This window comes from Hesperophylax consimilis, chromosome 28 (assembly GCF_061612785.1).
Source record: "Hesperophylax consimilis isolate HC1 chromosome 28, BYU_Hcon_1.0, whole genome shotgun sequence".
Lineage (NCBI taxonomy): Eukaryota > Metazoa > Arthropoda > Insecta > Trichoptera > Limnephilidae > Hesperophylax > Hesperophylax consimilis.
Window position 1 is genome coordinate 19667320 of NC_142863.1, and position 19048 is coordinate 19686367.

The 19048-nt window shown below is 37.2% G+C and overlaps 2 protein-coding genes across 2 annotated transcripts in view; one reads left to right on the top strand and one right to left on the bottom strand.

The window, feature by feature from the left end:
- Positions 1 to 243: 243 nt before the first annotated feature.
- On the bottom strand, positions 244 to 14956 carry IFT52 (intraflagellar transport 52). The gene is made up of 8 exons (XM_089648640.1): positions 14835 to 14956; positions 13566 to 13783; positions 12793 to 12928; positions 9490 to 9632; positions 8444 to 8592; positions 3310 to 3481; positions 2089 to 2192; positions 244 to 876 (listed from the first exon to the last, which is right to left on the bottom strand). The coding sequence occupies exons 1-8, from the start codon at positions 14954 to 14956 to the stop codon at positions 574 to 576; spliced, it is 1347 nt and encodes a 448-aa protein (XP_089504766.1). The 3' UTR covers positions 244 to 573.
- A 1539-nt stretch (positions 14957 to 16495) lies between these two features.
- Positions 16496 to 19048, top strand: part of par-6 (partitioning defective protein 6) — a 58168-nt gene continuing 55615 nt past the window's right edge. Inside the window, exon 1 of the mRNA XM_089648873.1 lies at positions 16496 to 16751. Coding sequence (XP_089504999.1) covers positions 16692 to 16751 — 60 coding nt within the window. The 5' untranslated portion in view covers positions 16496 to 16691. The remainder of the gene's footprint in view (positions 16752 to 19048) is intronic.

Consider the following 19048-nt stretch of genomic DNA (forward strand, 5'->3'; position numbering starts at 1 on the left):
ACCAGGAATTTAGTTTTGGAGAATATTCCCAAAACTCGTAATATTGTGGGAATTTTCATCTAATTTGTGAAATCCGCATGAGATTGTTTCCTACAATGATATTTCATGTTATTTACAAATGTATCATATTAATTAGAGCATGCTGAGGACAGATACATATAAGCCGTCAAATTGTTATATATTGGCGGCCGGCCGATAAGCATGTGATATCAAGCTACACATAATGACTGACGCAGCATTACTGCAGCACTGCCATTCGAATGATGAATTGTGTCTTGTGTGACTCCCGAGACACAATGGTACAGGTTTTACCCAAGTTTCATTTCAGAAAGCTCGTAACCTCGTCATATTTGAGATATCGAAAAACTAATTTTACTGTCATAATTTACTATTTAAATATAATACATTTAAAAAAGACAACCTAATTCTGAATAACTTTCTTAATAAAATTTTTTTTTCCACACTTTGGAGAGTTAATATTATGTCGGGGAATATTCCCGAGTCTCTAGCGCAACGTGTGTACTAATGGTGATTTTATATAAATAAATAAATTCCTTTGTTAAATTGCTTAAATCAATCTTTGCTGCCCATCATCTTGAATCTGGCCACCGTCTTGGCTATCATGTTCAGCACGAACTTGGCGCCTTCCGCGTGCGCCCCCTGCGCACTGCCGTCCACGCCCAGCGCCCGCGCACTCTCGCGCACCAGGAAATCCAGCTCGGCCTGCGTGGCGCGCGCAGACTGCGCCATGTGTGCGGGCGCTAGGCAGCGGTTGGCCAGCTGCGCTAACTGGGCACGCTCCGAGCTGAAAGCCTCGTCCAGATCAAACAGCTCCAGTGGGGGAGGGGGGAGTTCGCCGAATATGGGAGGGAATACCTGAAATAAATAGTCAATAACATAGAGCACAAATGTGTTCATTATTACGATGCTGGTATCGAGTATGGTCGATCGATAAAACCCTCTATCAAAACGCTATAGACTCAATCCGTCATCTATGGTTATTAGGCGGTATAATCAATTCCGACAGCCGGTAGATAAATGTCATCTAATTAAGGGCGGCTTCTTGGTTGTCACAGAGCTTCCGTTAACTGCCAATATGTACAACTTTTTGAAGAATATCATTCGTTATGAAAATTTTTAATGTACATAATAATTTTCATAACGAATAACGCTTATTAATAAACAGAGGCAGACTAACGAAAATCGTAGAATTGAAAGACGTGCCACATTCGAGTTTGGAGAAATGAAATTCAGAAAGTTGTTCATAATATCACGAGTTATGACTAATGAACTCCCTTTTGGTGAACTTCCAATGCACTTAAAAGTGAGTGTATTTCAATTCGACATTGTCAATTTATTTGTATTTTGACATTTAGGAATGTCGATCCATAGAAAATACTCGCCAGTATCGCTAACGTAAGGTGATTTCTTATTTCTTTCGTTGTCAATATAGGCTTGGCTATCGAAAAACCTAACGAGTTTCAACCGCACCCGAGAAATCGATATAAAATCATTGTCAGTTACCTAACCTATCGATCTCATATTGTTAAGTTATCGATTTAACCATGCTAGACCCCTGGCATAATGCACAGTCGGGGTCTCGTCCCTATGTGAACACAATTGGAGCAGCTCCGGACGTCCTGCAAACAGTGTTTAACTGTGAAGAAAGTCAGTGGCGTAGTGCATATTGATGGCTTAAATATTTCGAGATGAATGAAGATAAACTAATATGTAATTATCTTTTGAATGGTGTGAATTAGATATCACATATTTTTTCACATACAAATTTGGATTCACAACATAAAAGAAAACCATGAACTATAAAGAATCGAATTGAACATCAAAACCATTGTAAGGTTCTAAAGAATGACTAGCCATGTGGAAAGAATGCAAGATGATGACAAAGAAGGAGATGAGAAAATCATGCAACCAAATGGGTGCCCGAATGGAAGCAACTCGGAGCAAGATTGATAAGTGAACTGAACGGGTGGAAAGAGTTTAGTTTAGAAAAGCAAGGAAAGCAGGATTCCATATTTCCACTACTTCGCGCAGCAACTTTAGTGCTGTATCACTAAAGATAAAACTTACGGCAACTTGAAGAGCTGGCAGAGGTGTCTCAAACTGTGGTGTGATCAGCTTGAGGGCTTCGTGTTTAGTGCCCAAGACTTTGTACAGTTCAATTGCTTCGGAAACTAGAAACACAATACATACATACAAATATTTCATAGTAAAAGTAAGCAAGATATTGGTATTGTGCTTGCGAAAGCTATCGGAATACAAAACTGGTAGGTAGTAAGGAATGTGACCTGTATGAAAGGTGAAAACAAGGTTATCTTTTATGATTGAGGTGAATTGCGGATTTTAGATTCCACTGCGTTATTTGTTTATTTATTTATTCATTTTTGGGAAATCGACAGTTTACATTTAATCAGTTTGTACATAAGTATTGTATAGCTAAAATAAAACCAATTATGGATTTCCGCCTTGTGACTTTACCTCTACTGAGACAGCATAATATGGAATAAGTAAATTAAATTAGTGAGAAAGGAATATGAATTAAAAAATTTATATAAAAACAAAAGATTTACAAAACAATACATTTATAGCCATGGAGAGAGGTTGAAGATATAAATCAAATCATAATAGTGATAATAATAATGATATAAACAATAGAGACATAAACATTATTCACAAACCATAAGAGAAATATTCTTTTATGGACCTCTTGTATTTGGTAAGTTCGCAACTGAAAATATCAACCTTGGATAATAGGCTATTGTAATTATTGCATAGTCTGTTCAGGCAAGAATTCTGCTTAGAGTTAGTTTTGCTTTGATAAACCCTGAACAGGACACAAGAGCGTGTTGAACATGCAGGTACATTGAATGGAATCTTGTTTAGCAACTCTGGGCATTGAATATTATTGTTAACTACTTTATACAGGAATAGTGCATCCTTATGATGATTGATGACGTTATTTGTGTTTAAAGTGAGAGTTCTTGGTACAGTGGAGGTTGTACAGTCCACAGTATCGGGAGTCACTTGCTTCAGTGCAAATATGCCTCTGGGGAACTGTTGAAGGGGGCATTCTAAGATGTGTTCAGTTGTTTGAATGTGTCCACATTTACACTAACAGAATCCTTTAGGTCCCATTTGTGCATCATATACGCACAGCAACTGTGACTGCACCGGATGCGGTTTAGCGAGGAAGAGAGAACCCTGACAGTTTAATAGTAGAGTTAAGGTTTTTAAAGGAATTAGGTAGAAAGTTGCAAATTTTGGGAGCTAGGTGACAGATTATAGTCTCACCGTTGTTGTAATTGAAAGAGAAGAGGTGCATGTCGAACATGCCCGTGAAGTCTGCATTCTTGGTCTTGTTCTGCAACTCGCCCAGGTCCCCGCTGATGTCCGTCACTGCCAGGCTGGGTCGCAGCGTCTCCGACATGAATACATTGTCCGGCAGCGTCCGGTATGGGTTTATCTGACAACATTACTATATTGTAATTCTATTGGATGAGAGAGCAGATTCAGATTTCATTGCAAGCTACCCAGGCATTTGACATATTATACGGGCCCCATGAAAAAACCGAACATGATGAAAATAGTACAGTGATAAAACAGATCATTGAATAATAATAACCTAACCTAACCTCACCTTTTCAATGGGACCCTCACGGAACTTGGAAACTAACTCAAAGGAATGAGGTGAAATGGGAGATAGCACAATGGGCCCATGGCCTGAGTTCTCACGGGAACTATCTGTACACCGTCTCCACTCTAATAAATAATTAATTTTAAAAAAAACCTCACTTTATATATATATATTTATTTATTATGTTAGAATAGCTGACGTGTACCCAGCGTTGCTCGCCTTTTCTCTACTTTCTACAAATATAATATGGATATATTGTACATATAAACCTTCCGGAACAAATTCTTTAAATGATAGTGAAAACCCTATCAAAAAACGTTGCGTAGTTTAGAAGAACTAAGCGCACAAACAGACAAACAGGGATAACGACTTTGTTTTATACTAATTAGAGATAAGGTTAGGTTTATTTATTTATTTATTTATATATAATTTGTACATTTATTTATAACAATTACAGGTAATAAAGCCTAAGACGTTATAATTGTACCATTTATGCAGTGTATATGCAATGCCAAAAATCTCGCAAATGCGCTATAGGACACAAAAAATAAATCTAATTTTTTATCTACCGCATTGAAAAAGCACGTAGCTCTCCCCACAGGTGAGTTCATTAATAAATTAGTGCGGCTTGCTCTACTATATAGAAGATTGTGATGACGTCCTCGAGAGTGAGACTCTGGTACAAAAAAATTTAATTGGGCCAGTATCTCATTATTAGATAAGTGACCGTTTATTAGTTGGAAAAAATATTTAAGCAAAGCAATACCTCTACGTGTCTCTAGAGAGTGGTAATTGGTCATGCCTAATATATAAATCGATGGGTAAAGCCAAGGGTAACGTCCATAGAGCCGCGAGAATAAAAACCTTAAAAATTTTTTATGGACTCTTTCAATGCGTAAAGTGTATGTTAATTCATGTGGAGCCCAGATGATCGAGTTTGATTCAAGTACACTTAGGACTAGTGTGTTATATAATAACGTCAGTGTTTTTGTGTTACGAAACGGATATGAGTTTCTAATTACTAAGCCGAGAAGCCTGTATCCTCTGCTTATTAAATCATCGATGTGTTGGTGAAAAGTTAGTTTGCTGTCGTAAATAACTCCTAGATCTTTGATTTGGTTTAGGTGTTGGAGAATAATTTCATTGATTTTATATTCAAATACATGCGGTTTCTTTGATCTTGTATACGAGACGATATTGCACTTGGGTGTACTGAAGTTCAAGCCATTTATTTTGGCCCAGTTTGAGACGCAGTCAATGTCACGTTGAAGGAGAATACAGTCAAGATGGTTTTTTATTGAGCAATATAGTTTCAATTCATCTGCAAATAGTAAATACAGCGAATGTGTGATGACTGAACCAATATCGTTGATAAAAATCAGAAACAGAAGTGGTCCAAGGATAGACCCCTGAGGAACTCCAGAAAAAACTATGAATTCCAAAGAACTGGAACCCTTAATAAACAAACTGTCTACGATTTCGAAAATATGAAGCAAAAAAACAGAGTAGTCTTTTGGAAAAACCAAATGAAGCTAGCTTATTTAGAAGAATGTCGATGTCAACCTTGTCGAATGCTTTTTCCAGGTCGAAATAAGCAACATCTACCTGTCCCCGATTGTCGAGAATTTGTGATAAGAAATCTGAGATGCATAAGAGGTTTGATGTTACTGACATTTGGGGTCTAAAACCATATTGACGGTCATCAAGAATTGGATTAACGTGATTAAGTATATATTTATGTAGAATTTTCTCAAATATTTTCATGATGGAACATAGAACGGCAACTGGTCGATAATTCCGGATATCGCGTTTGTCTCCCTTCTTGTAGATAGGGGTTATTTTAGTTAATCTCCAGATGTCTGGGAGAATCCCGTTTTTTAGGCAAACATTGAAGAGATGACATAATGGTGGTATTAAAAGGTCGGAACAACCCTTTAGTACAAGGCTGCCCAACCCCAGGCCCGCGGGCCACATTGTGGCGCATTGTGAACGAATTATAAGTGGCCCGCGTGAACCATTTTCAAAAAACCCGCCAATTTGAAAAAGTGTCGCGGGCCCGCGGTAAAACAAACAATGCAGCCTGCGCGCGGTCACCAGTGTTGCCAACGAAGGCGATTTATCGCTATTTAGGCTACTCAGAACGAGAATCAGCGACGAAAAAATCTAACCCGTTGAACATACTTTTTAAAGAAAAATACACCAATAATAATAATAACCAACAATACTGACCAGGTCGAATGAGGGTCCAATCTGTTCAGTGTGAAGGGTAGAGTCAATATTGAGAGTTGGTTGGACATTTTTGTAAACAGATGAGAAAAAGGTCGCAAAACCATTAGCGATTTTATCATCAGTAGTCAATTCCTCTCCGTCAAGAATCATAGACTTAAATGAGTTGTTGGATTTTTTTAGATCCTTAATGTACTTCCAAAACTGTTTGGGATCGATAGATAATTTTTCTTCCATTGAAGTTAAATGATTTTTAAAAGCTTCACTGATTTCATGTTTTACGATGGAGCGATAGGCTGAAAAACTAGCATAGTCCAAGTTGTGACATGTTTTTTTCCATTGCTTATGAAAAATATGTTTAATTTTAATATTTGAAATAATACTATTGGTGTACCACTTAGGATATACTCTGTGTGCCGTAGTGCGAGGTTTGGAAATGGGTATACACTTGTCGAATATATTGTAAATTGAATTGTAAAAATTTGTACATAATGCATTTATGTCTGTTGAACTTTGGCAGACCGGTTGCCATGAGCATTCAGAAAGCAATTCATATAATAAGTGGAAATTTCCTTTGTTGAATCTCCATGCGTTTATGGTTCTAGCTACGTGATAGGAAGGAACTTCTATTGGACTTGGGTTTAGACATGAATTTGAAACACCTGAGTGAGTCTCACTAATACTTATAGACAAAGCAGGGTGGTGCTTGTCCTCGTTTGTAATAGGGTCATGACATTTCTCAACACACTTAACAAGATCCTTGGCATTACATAAAACTATGTCCAGAGTGTTATTATAATCATTACATATAAGTTATATTCTTGCAAACCGTAGAAACATTTAAAATAATTAAACATGTTCACAATATTGGAGTTACAGGAAGGGAGGTTCAAATCACCTAATATTAAGATATTTTTGTCACTGAGAAGATTATAATTACTTTCTATTTTTTCGAACATGTTGTAGTATAACAAAGTTGAAGAACGAGGTGGCACATATATCACACATACGAAAACAGTTGAAGATTTCAAGGATAGCTTCACCCACAGGGATTCAGTGTCGGGGAGGTCCATTGAAGAAATCCTCTCAGCATGGGTTACAGAATCAGCACGAACAGCCAGGACGACACCCCCCGCTCGTGTGAGGCGGTCACGACGAAAGACAACATAATTTTCTGGAAATAGCTCTGAATTATGCACACTTGGTTTCAGCCACGATTCAGTGATTGCTATTAAATCTAAGCTATCTCGAGCAAATAGGTTGTTTTTAAATACTGTCAATTTCGTATTTAGCCCTCGAACGTTTTGATAATAGATAGAGAGGTTAGAATTACTTCTCACTCTTAGAGTGTTTCGTTTTATCATTGGTTGCAACATTTCTCCGAAAAAACCACTCATTGAATGCAACATGATTTGGCCATATGTTCGGGTCCATATAAAACGAAAGCTTCGATTCCGGGACTCCAATCCGGAAAGAGGCGTAGTCAGCTTTGGCTGTCAATTTGACAACATCGTAAACAATTTCTTTGTTTATATTGAGAAGGAAATTTACAATATCCTCGACCGTAGTGTTGACATCCAATTGCCAGGCATGAATATACTTGCGCCTTTCAACGGCTATGAGGCCTTTATGCTCAGTCGCGGTACCATGAAGTACTGGTCTTCTTTTTTTCCTATGCGTGACTCGGTGCCAAAAAAGCCGAAGTGGAGGTATAGGCTTCTGTTTCAGATTCTGATTCTGCTGTATCGGTTTCTGAAGTCTTCGATGTTACAGTATCGGTAGGTTGGGCAACGGGAGTTGACATCTTCTTCGGTTTAGATGGGCCGGACAGCGGAACCGATGGATCTGGAACAGAGGATGCCGTTGAAGCAGATGTTATAGCAGGTTGAGAGTCTACTTCCGATTTGCCCTTTTTTGTAGCAGATCTCGTGGTAATCTTACGAGCGTTGGGGCGGCCGACTAAGGCAGCTTGGGTTGTGGCAGGCGGTGGGCTAGCCGCTCTGTTTGGCTGTACGTCGCTGGGCCCCGTTGAGAGCTGTGGGGCGGAGGGGGACGAGCGTAGTAAAGTAGTGACCGCTAGTGCGGCGGCGGCAGGCGCGGCGGGCAAGACGCGCGGGTCCGGGGGGATCGGACCTGCGGCGTTCAACGAAGAGACACTGCATGTACATGGACACATTTTAACACTACCGACATACGTTGTCAGTAAATTTTTAAGGGAATTCTGTTCCCTTTCAAAAAACAACATTTTGTCACTCAAACTTTCAATCGTTTTCGTTAGTAGGTGAAGCCCAATCAAAATTTCGTTACTGTCACCCATTTCGGTTATTATCAAGCGCTGATAATAGGAAACAGAAACAAAAATTGTAGCGCGACAAAAAAGACGTGCGTTCCGGGCGATATAGAATAATAAAATTAGGCTAGGTTAGGCTAGGCTGGGCCACAGCATCTCCAGCATTTGAGTTGTTACATTGTTATGTAGCTAATACCGGTTACATTTATCTTAGACTAGTACTGGCTCCATGATAGCCGGTACTGGCTACAGTTATATATTATGTTGAGACTCACGTCAGGGTCATCAGCGTCTACCGGGTGCAGCTGGACCTCCATGCTGGAGGTGAGGAAGCCAAAGACTATTTCCCTGATCTGATCGTTGCATTCCTGCTCAATGTACTGGTCTTCAAAGAAAGAGCCGGACCCAAACACCACCAGTTTCCCTGTAAACCATTCGCAATTTTAAAAAGATTGATTAAGTTTATTGAAAGACCTTTGTAAGATTCTATACGTCCCAAAGACTGAAATGGGCTGGATATATTGAATGAATACCAGATGACAGGACAACCAAAATTTATTATTGTACCCACAGACCAAGAAAAGGATAGACGTGTCTCAATGCAAAATCTGAGTGTTATTTCGACGAGCTGGAGGCAAACAAGTGATAACCATTTTAGCAACGGGAGGGTTCCAGCATTTCTTGAATGAATTATGACATCAGTTATATTTCACTACCGTCACGAATTAATCAACGAATAACCAGACCCTAATCACTACCACTAATGCAACGGTTTGCAGCACCGTCCATTGTGGGACTTTTCTTTTCAGAGTCGGAATTGTCGTTTTTAACTGAATCGGGTTGCGTAGCGACGCAAAAATGAGTGAGGCGAGTAAATCAGAACACATTTGTAAAAGTGTCTAACTAAAAATAGTAACAAAATATTCTATTTTGAAAATAAGCCGAACCTTTTTTACCTGATATGTATGTTTATTATGAAGCGCGCCATTGTAGAAAAGACTAGAAATTCCAAAGCAGATTTTATTTCGAAGACTAAATAGTGATAGTACAATGCGAGTTGCCTGTAAACTGTCAGAGATGTACACGCCACCTTCCCACTCCGCGCACTTGGTTTGTTCCACTCACCCTTATGGTCCTGTCTAAGGTTTTCTTGGTCTGTGATTGTCCCTCAGTGGAAGCGACATCGTGGCAGATTGGTGCAGGACTGGAAGGAGTGAACACTGGAGGTAATGGCGAGGGACCCCAGCCAGTAGAAAGCATTGGTGGAGGAAGATAAATCCCACCTAATGATGATGAAATTAATAAATGTGTATATTATTACCGTTATTCTCCGTTGTGCAAAAAGAAGCCAGTGGTCTTTTGACAGGATAGGCCATCTCTCCGCTGGAAAGAACCACTACAGAGGGTCGCTTTACGTTCAGGGTGGCTCCGTACGGGTACACAAAGCTCGGCGAGTCATCATCACTGAAATCATTCACATAAATGTAGAAATTAGTTCACCAAAGGTGTCAGTTTTGGTTTCACCTAACGTAAGAGTTACATATATCAATGCTGAGGATTGTGACCCTTACACCAATTGCCCTGTTGAATAAGGTTCCCCCGCTTCTCTCGATCCTGTGCTGCATGGAGAGCTTATGATATTTGATCATGCCAACATACTAGTTTTTCCCTCCTTTATTAATTCCTAGTTGGAGCGCCCAGCATTGCCCAGCCTATATTCTGACAAGCTAATAAAATTGTTTAACTGCTCAAGAAAGAATTTCGATATGGTTTGATTTTTAAACTTGGAATTCCTTTAGAATCAATAATTTGAGTTTTTATTACTTTCATTAAAATTGTTGAAGTTAAGTTTTTATATAAAATTGTAAATTATCATTTGCATATAGCCCTGATATATTAACTCTTTGCACGCAGCCGTATCAACTGTTGTTATGGCAAAAAGTCTATACTCACACGCGGCTGTATCAACAGTTGATACGGAAACTTTGACGGCCGATATTCCAGCGCTCTTTCGTCATAAATATATTTTTTGCTCACTTGGACATTCGTAGAACTATCACGATGCTGACATCTACAAGAATTTCTCAAAAATAAAATTGTATTTCATAAAAAAAGATCGAAAATCAAGTGCGCCTCTTCGCGACTTTTAGTCCTTTAGTTTACATTTTTGTCAACGTATGGCGTTAGTACTAGTATGTCATTCACAACTTTTCATAACTAAAAATGATAAGTGATCTTGGTGTCCCACTTGTGTCTATCAACGCAGTGGCCTAAGTAAACACACGCCGAGTGAATGGCGGGACCACATTCAAAAGATACGGTACGTCTTTGTATGAAATTTTATGTTTTTGTTTTTATAAACATCTAAGAGTGTTGACACATGAGGATTTGTTTTCATATTGTGGAGAATAATCTGTTCTGTCCAATAAATCATGCCAGAATGCTATAATTTGACATTTAATTGCGTGCATAGGTATTTGAAAATATGTACTGCGTACGGGTATAGATAAAACGGAGCAAATTAACGCGTTCAAAAGGTTAATGGTCTCATGCTAACAGTGACCTTTCTCTTGTTTTTAAAGTCAAGTGTGTAAAATTTCATCAATCTCAGAATAAAACTGTATATTTGTATAAAGAACAAACACACTCTTATTTATAGATCTTATTTATAGATCATATTTTATTGTCTCACTACCAATTCCCATAGATGCACTCGGCGTCACAAAAATCGCACCTATTGCAAAATCTTATGAGACAATAAAGCGATCCTCTCTTTCGAATGTGCAGCGTCGTCGCCCTGATCCACGCTCCTGGATGAAGCCACCAGCCAAAGCGGCTTAAGTTTAGTTGCCGAGCAACATCACACTGTCGCATTCCTGATTGCAGTAGTGCCACCACTTGAGCGGCTTCGTCAGCAGCAGTGGCCATTTTAAGGGGTTGTTTTCTAGGGCTAATTATTCATGTGTGTCCTCTTCAATGTTCGGATAGTGAGTGACCTACATTTGACTTAAACTGCTCTTTTTATAGCCCAGGAAGATGACACAAGTTGTGGCACCTGAGAGTATATGAGCAACCTTTTTTTAACATCCCGTACTCGGAAAATTTGAATCGCTTATGAAATGAAACCAGTGCCTAATAAGAAGCATTTGGGTATTGTTGGTACACCTCTGGAGCTTTTCCGATCTTATTTATCAAATCGCTTTTCGGCAGTAGAATTTGGAGGAGAAATGAGTGAATTAGGTAAAATAACATGTGGAGTACCACAGGGATCAATTCTTGGACCGTTGCTATTCCTAATCTACGTGAATGACATAACAAAGTGGGGTATTAAAGGAACTATACAACTTTATGCTGACGATACGGTAATTTTTTACATTAAACTCAACCTAGCGGAGCTTGAAACGGAGATGAATGCTGATATTTCCCATCTCACAAACTGGTTGAGAATAAACAAACTAACTCTTAACGTAAAAAAAACCCATTATATACTTTTCGGTAACAAGAAAAATTTCAGCCTCGATATTAAAATTGGAGACAACTGCCTCGAAAAGAAAATGAACACAAAATATTTGGGTCTGATCGTAGATTCCCAACTCTCGTGGGATCTCCATATAAATCATATAAAAGAGAAAATTACCCCTATAACTGGTGTACTATATAGGCTTCAAGGATTACTACCCATTCCTTTACTAACTTCAGTATACTATGCCATGGTACATTCACACCTTTCCTATCTCTGCTGTATCTGGGGTTTTGCCTCAAAGAAATTGATAGCTGACCTGCAGGTGGTTCAAAACCGAGCTCTCAGAAATGTGTTTGAACTTCCATGGGACACTCATGTTAGGGACATCTATTCAGTTTCTGGTATCCTTCCAATTACAATCCTTCCTAAATATGAAATCACAAGCACCATCCTACAAATTACCCAAAAATCAACTCACACCAACATCAAGCCACTTTACAATCAAGACATCCACAACCACAATACTCGAAATAACAATAAAATCCGCATTCCTCAAACACACACTACAAAATATGTGTTAAAATCACTGAACTATATTGCCTATACACTATATAATTCGCTTCCAGATATGTACAAACACATCCACCATAATAAAAAATTGCAAAGCAATGCTTTAAAAGAATATTTTTTAACTACATTTAAAAATGAAAATATGTAACTGTGTTGTCATTTCTTGTTGTATCTTATCCATGTTTTTTTTTCTTTCTGTACTTGTTTTCTATTGTTGTTTGTTCTACTTAACGTGTCATTATTTCAATTTTTAATTTTTATGCTGTATTGAATGTGAAACTTATATTTGATATCAAAATACCGTTGTAAAATTGTTCCTACTACCTCCTACATATGAATTGTAAGTTCCTCCTGTCGTAAAATGAGTTCTGTTACTCATCGGGATTGCTCTAGCAAGAAATAAACACAATAAAAAAAATAAAAAAGTTGTTAAATGTACTTTCAATTGATTTCAATATTGTTTGGGTTAGATGTATTGGCTCGGGGCTTAGGGTTCGGGAAAACTTATGCTTGAAAATAATTTTCGATGTTTGCGATTTTTGTGACACCAAGTGTAGGTCTTATTGATCTTTGAATAACGGCAAGACTTACCTGTATTCTATGACGTCAGGATTGAACGTGGGTAACTTCTTGATCGCCTTGACGATTGAACGATTGACTATACCACTGGTGACGAGACACTGCTTCGGGTGGAAATATTTATTGTATTTCACTCGCACGGCACAATCTGTAACAATCATTAATTTACATTTAAAATAAATGATGACAATATGACTAACCATCAATTTTTGATTGGATAGTCGATCTAGCGGTCCAAAGCGTCCAGCGTCTAGTAGCACACAGGCGTCATGGGTTTTTTTTTGTTCACTAGACTTTTTCCCACCATAATGATAGTAGTACGAGGAACTCAAATATTGTCATGTTGTTCGTAACATGGGATTCTTTGTCTATCTTTAAAAAATATTAAAAAATATCTCCATTTGTCCGGAGGAATTGGCAGAGGGGATATATTGCCAGAGAACTCTATCTTGGCAAACAGGTTATTTCAGGGCTGGGCTAGATGTCGAAAGGTCTTGAAGGCTTGTGTAAAATGATGACAATGGTTTTCTTTACATATTGTTTAATAATATAGTCATTCGGCATGCATATTAAAGATACTTGTATCGTAAATAAATAAATATTATTCAGATAAAAAGATTTCAAATGGCATTCAAATATAAATTTTGGAAAAATTGTTGCATAGGATACCGAACAATGTTATATAAATCACATTTCTATCAGTTGATATCTTCAGTGGTTATATATGTACTATTTTAAAATAGCAAAATAAGACAAACATAAATTATTTAATTTTTATAACTGACCATTGTTAATCACAACGCCATACTCTTCGAGAAAGAAGTTGATGTTAGTGTTATTGTTCTCCTCTCCCCCGTCTGTAAGGGTGACCAGCACGGCCCCTCCTGAAGCTACATACTTCTTCAGGACGGCCAGTTCCGGGTCAGTGAACACATCCTGCGGAGTGGCTACCACCAGCACACGGACATCCTCCAGGAGTGCAGAGGTGAGTTCTTCACGATTGCTGGAAGGTTTCAAAAATTTTATCAGTTTGTAAAAACTTTATTTGATTGTACTGATTTGGTCGGTTAAAATAATGGATTTATTTCTTCATGTCTAGCAGTCCACAACAGAGTGCTGATGCCAACCCTGATGAATGGCAGTGAGGTATGTAACTGGCAGAGGAAGGATGAAAGTTGACTGACCGCTCTAGAAATTATATCCCTGATATATGTATGTGTGGTAAAATCATGTACGACCATGTGAGAAATGTAGAGATTTAATGAAATAGGGTAAGGCTGAAGTAAGAGTAATGAGTAAGATTAAGAAAGGGATGTTTAGACTTGCAAAGAAAGGAGTGTTATATTACCAATGTTGAGATCCGGAAGGAATGGAAGGCTGAAGAAAGCGTAGTGAATAAGATAAAGAAAAGGATACTGAGATGTTTTAGACAAGTAGTGTAAGGAAAGATATGAAAAATAAGTCGGGAACGCTCTAGGAAGACACGGCACGACCAAGTGGATCAAATACCTACTTTAGTAACGTTACGTGAATAGATAGAATAACATAAGAGTTTGTATGAGACGGTGAATGAAGAAAAGAGGTTATACCAAGATGAAATGATTGAAATCGCTGGCCATGTATAATACGATTTTTTTTTTAATAAAACCTTTTGATTTACCTTAATTACTATAAAAGGCAACTATTTAGATTTGGGAAATTTAAATTTGAACATTCTAATTTTCAATTAAGTAAAATGAAAATTCTCTCTCGTTGTATGGGATGGCAGCCATTTACAATAATTTAATTTAGCGTGGCCAGCGATCGCAAATATTTATATTTGGCTGTCCATCTCATCTGCTTAACCCTCATGAAAACATTTTCAAGACGGCATGATGGATAGTTGGTTATTTTTTGAACACTGAGCTATTAAAATAATCTCATCTTATTCCCGTTGTCCCATTCATGTCTGGGTCCCAAAACTCCAACAAGGCGCCTCCTGGCTTCCCTGTCCAGGGCTCAGGCACAGCCTCTGATTAAAATAATCTCTAAAAAAAATTATTCACCCAACTCACATTATAACTTTCCAAGAACCTTTGAGTTTCCTGTGGAGAATTTTATAATTTTCGTTGAGTTTGAACAACTCATTTTTCGAAGCATTGAATATAATTGTATTTTTCAAATTGGGATCTTTCATTTTGTTGTGATGCAGAAATACTGAAATGTCATGTTGTGTTTTGATTTTTGATTGGTTGCCTGGCAACAAGCACATGCCTTTCATTTTTTGGCTGGTAAAGACATCGCAACCAGGGTTTACCTGAACAGAGTAAAATTTAATTAATTAATTATGTTAGTATGTACGCACTGATACGCACCAATACACACAATCCTAAGTCTGGGTCTATTTATAATTATTTTCAAATTTATGTAGGTAGGTACATAAAAAATTTCCGTCAAATTACTTTAAATGTTTAAATTTGTCGTATGGTAACATTAATAATTATCATAATGTTGCTAGGAAATAATTATTTGGCTATATCGACAGGTTTGTATATTGTCATTTTTGTAGGTTTGAAATTATCGAATCATCATCTCAAGTGTGATTTCCTATGATGATGATAACCAGTCCCTTGTTAAAAAATGACGTATTTGACAAAACTCTCAGCGGCTCTTACAGCGCAACTCTCAACGGCAGGATTAAATATTATTACCTAAACTCGTCAGTAACGTGGACCTAAGAAGCCCTGGACAGAGCATTAGTACGATTTTGTATGATTGGCATTGAAGCCAAATTTAGGATGAGGGGAAATTTCCTGGCAGCCATATTGTATGACTAACCTTTCAACTGATTTTAATGCAAAGTGGTGCATAGTGAATTATTAATTTATTTTTGTGTTGTTAATGCAGTTAAGGAATGGGATACGTCATTAAAATATTTAAATAGGTTTTAATATTTTCCACACATTTTCCCCCTCGCCCCGCGCCTCAAATTGTTCTCAAATTTCTCCGTCCAGGGCTTTTTAGGTCCATAGTCGGTAAGGGTAAGGAAACGGTAAGTAATCGACATAAACCGAAAACCCTGCGCAGAATAGTCCCACAATGGCTTTACTTATTATTATTATTATATGGCTTTGTTTATTATCGAACCGTGGGACAGCTGGTCAAGCCCTAAACCAATCATATCGTTTCTAAGGCCTGAAATTTTAGCATTTTATGATTTAGTTGTTCTCTGGTAAGAGCCCCGGCAAGATAAGCCTAGTGATAAATGTCGACAATATTTTCGCAACTGCTTACTACAAGAATCCATTGTCGTCTCCTCCTGACTCCTGACTTAATCCTGACTGACCAACCATCACACTTAAGCACAGAGGATGGACTGCCATACCACTATGTTTTGAAACAAATCCTTTCCGATTTAAATATTCTCTACTATTATTCATGCTCTTGATTTGACCCATAATATAACTTTTTTTTCTAAATTTATTTCCTAACTTTATTACAGTTCCCCAGAAAATTTATTTAAATCTCGCTACTTTTTATCCACCGCCTGGCATCCCTGGGAAAATAACGAAAACGTCCGTCGGTGATTGTTCAAATACCTGCATTTTAATCAGCAGCGATACACTAGACACACTTCATTTTACTAGACTGGGACAAGCACATCCATCAGACAAAGACAACAATACAAAGTGTTGCCGATTCTTGTTCTGTTGAGGCAGGTGCATGTGACGTCACACACTCATTTCTGACTGTTGTGTCTGTGATGAAGTTCCGTCGCTGGTTTTAGTGTTTTTTTTACATAAATTTTCTGTTATTTTATAAGTTCGTACATTTGTTTGATTATGTTATAGCGATCTTACATTCTTTTAATTATGTTATAATAGTGATAAGTGTAGTGCTAGTGGTAGGTTTGTGTATTAAATGTGTTCGAAATGTCGAAGAACAAAATCGCTGCGAGAATTGACAGCCAGTGCGTCGAGGTGAAAAGCAAGGTACGGCCGCCAAAGATTTCACATTTTACCACCTAAAATTAGTAGAAACACCTAACATTCTTAGTCAATCACTCAAACATACATCATTTTATGAAATCGTCACAAAACATGTAATAAATCAGTTTTTATTCCTTGTTTTCGTCCGTTTGTCAGGATATGTAAATTTGTCAACTCCTAACTTCGACATATCAACAGTTGGGAGGATTCTAATGTTTTTTATCTTTCTTTCAATCAGTTTTAATACCTGGCTTGAAACATAGTCAGTATTTATTCACATCGATGTGAAAGCAGTCTTGAGATAATTCCATCCAACTAATTTGGGCAAAAGAAATTTCTCTTTCCCGATCTCTTATCTGTCAGGCAATTAGCGAACCACACACAGAATTATCTTTTTGTGCAATTAGCATTCATTTTTACTTTTAAATTTGCTCATATCCTAAAGGCCGACCAAATCAAAATAAAAGCATGGTAATTTAGGTATTTATGCATCATTGTGTTGAGATTTGTGAATCATCCTTCCTAATCTCGTCGGATTCACGTACATCCTGGTTGGATTCGAAGAATTTTGTCTCAATTTCTGCTTTTATCCCAATATTGTAACATATCTCTTTCATTCCTCATTGACTCATTTAATCTCATCATAAATAAAAAATAATACTTTGAAATATTTTTTTCGTGACATTTTCGAATTTGAAACCCCAAATTATAAAAAGAAACTTCCAAACAAGACAAGCTTTAAAGTACCTACCTGCTAAATATGTTTTACCAGGCGATTTATTTTATTCTATATTTGAAATGTTCTATTCTGTGAGAACATGGTGATAACTAAAGATGTCAGTTTTCATCTAAGCAAAATATTTGTAATTTTTATGGGTAAAAAATTCTATTTATTAGTTTGTGATATTTTAAAACTCCGTAGCTCACAATTGTAGATGGGATTGCGAGGTCAAAATAGTTGTGTTGACTGAGGAATTTCAGACTTAAAATGTCATAGGTAACAGAAAAAACAGTTGATATTTTAAAATGACTTATTTACAACAAATTGATATCAAACATTTACAAATATGAATTTGTACATTAGATTTCTCGAACTCTCGAACTTGGGTAATTATTTACCGAAACTTGAAATTCAATAAATCTGTTAATGACATACATATCGCTGTTGTCAAACTGATAATCGAATAAATTGCTAACCTAATTTGAAACCCTGACAGTTAATGAAAATAAAATTGTATCTTTTCATTAACTTTTATATGATTAGAACAGCTTCAATAAAATACAATTCATCTGTAATAAATAATAAAATTTAATTGTGTTATTATGGTGTTACGTGTTGTTCAAAGAACTTTTTTTTTCCTTACTTACTAATGAAACTGATGAAAATTATTTTCAAACGTTGAAATTCTTTCTTAAACGGATAAACAATTTCATTGACCTGTCTGGGACGTAGTAGTCGAAAGATCACTTGCAAATTGTCGACATCCATTTTCTTTTAATTCGGTGTAGATCACACTTGTAGGGACGAGTGTCGCCAGATCGATTTTCAAAATAAAGCCAGACGTCACCTGAAAAGGAGCTAAAAAAGAGCTAATCGTGTATAACCTAAGTTGTGACCGAAAATTCACCAACCTGGGGGGTGTCTGGGGTATGAAAATTAAAATACAAAAATAACCGATTCCTAAAGAAATAACTATTAAATTGTCATTTGTCGTTGAAGAGTTTTATACAAAAAAGGAGCTAGACTATCTGAAAAACGAGCTAAATCTAGCTCTAAAGGAACTGAGTTGGCAACCAGTGTTCAGCAATTTTTTCCAGGTGATTAATTGCTATTGTTTAATATAATTTCAATGGAATTCCATGAATTTTATAAGATATAAACAAATCATATATTTACTAAACATTTTAGATTATTTCTGATTGTAAAATGGTGATCGGGTATGTCATCAAAATGACAATTCAACACACCTCCAAAAAATGAGTTAATATGTTACATAGGTAACGATGTACGGAAGTGAGGCATGGAAGTGGCAGAAAAAGGATGAAAGTAGACTGAATGCTGTAGAAATGAGATCCCTGAGGCGTATGTGTGGTAAAACCATGTATGATCGTGTGAGAAATGTGGAGATCTGCTAAGAGTGCAAGGCTGATGTAAGCGTAATGTGAATGGTAGCAGAAGTCGGGGATGCCCGAGGAAGACATGGCACGATCAAGTGAATCAGATACTTGAGTCGGTCCATGTCAAGAGTCAGAATAATAGAAGAGTATGTATGAGACGATGTATGAATGTGAATGAGGCA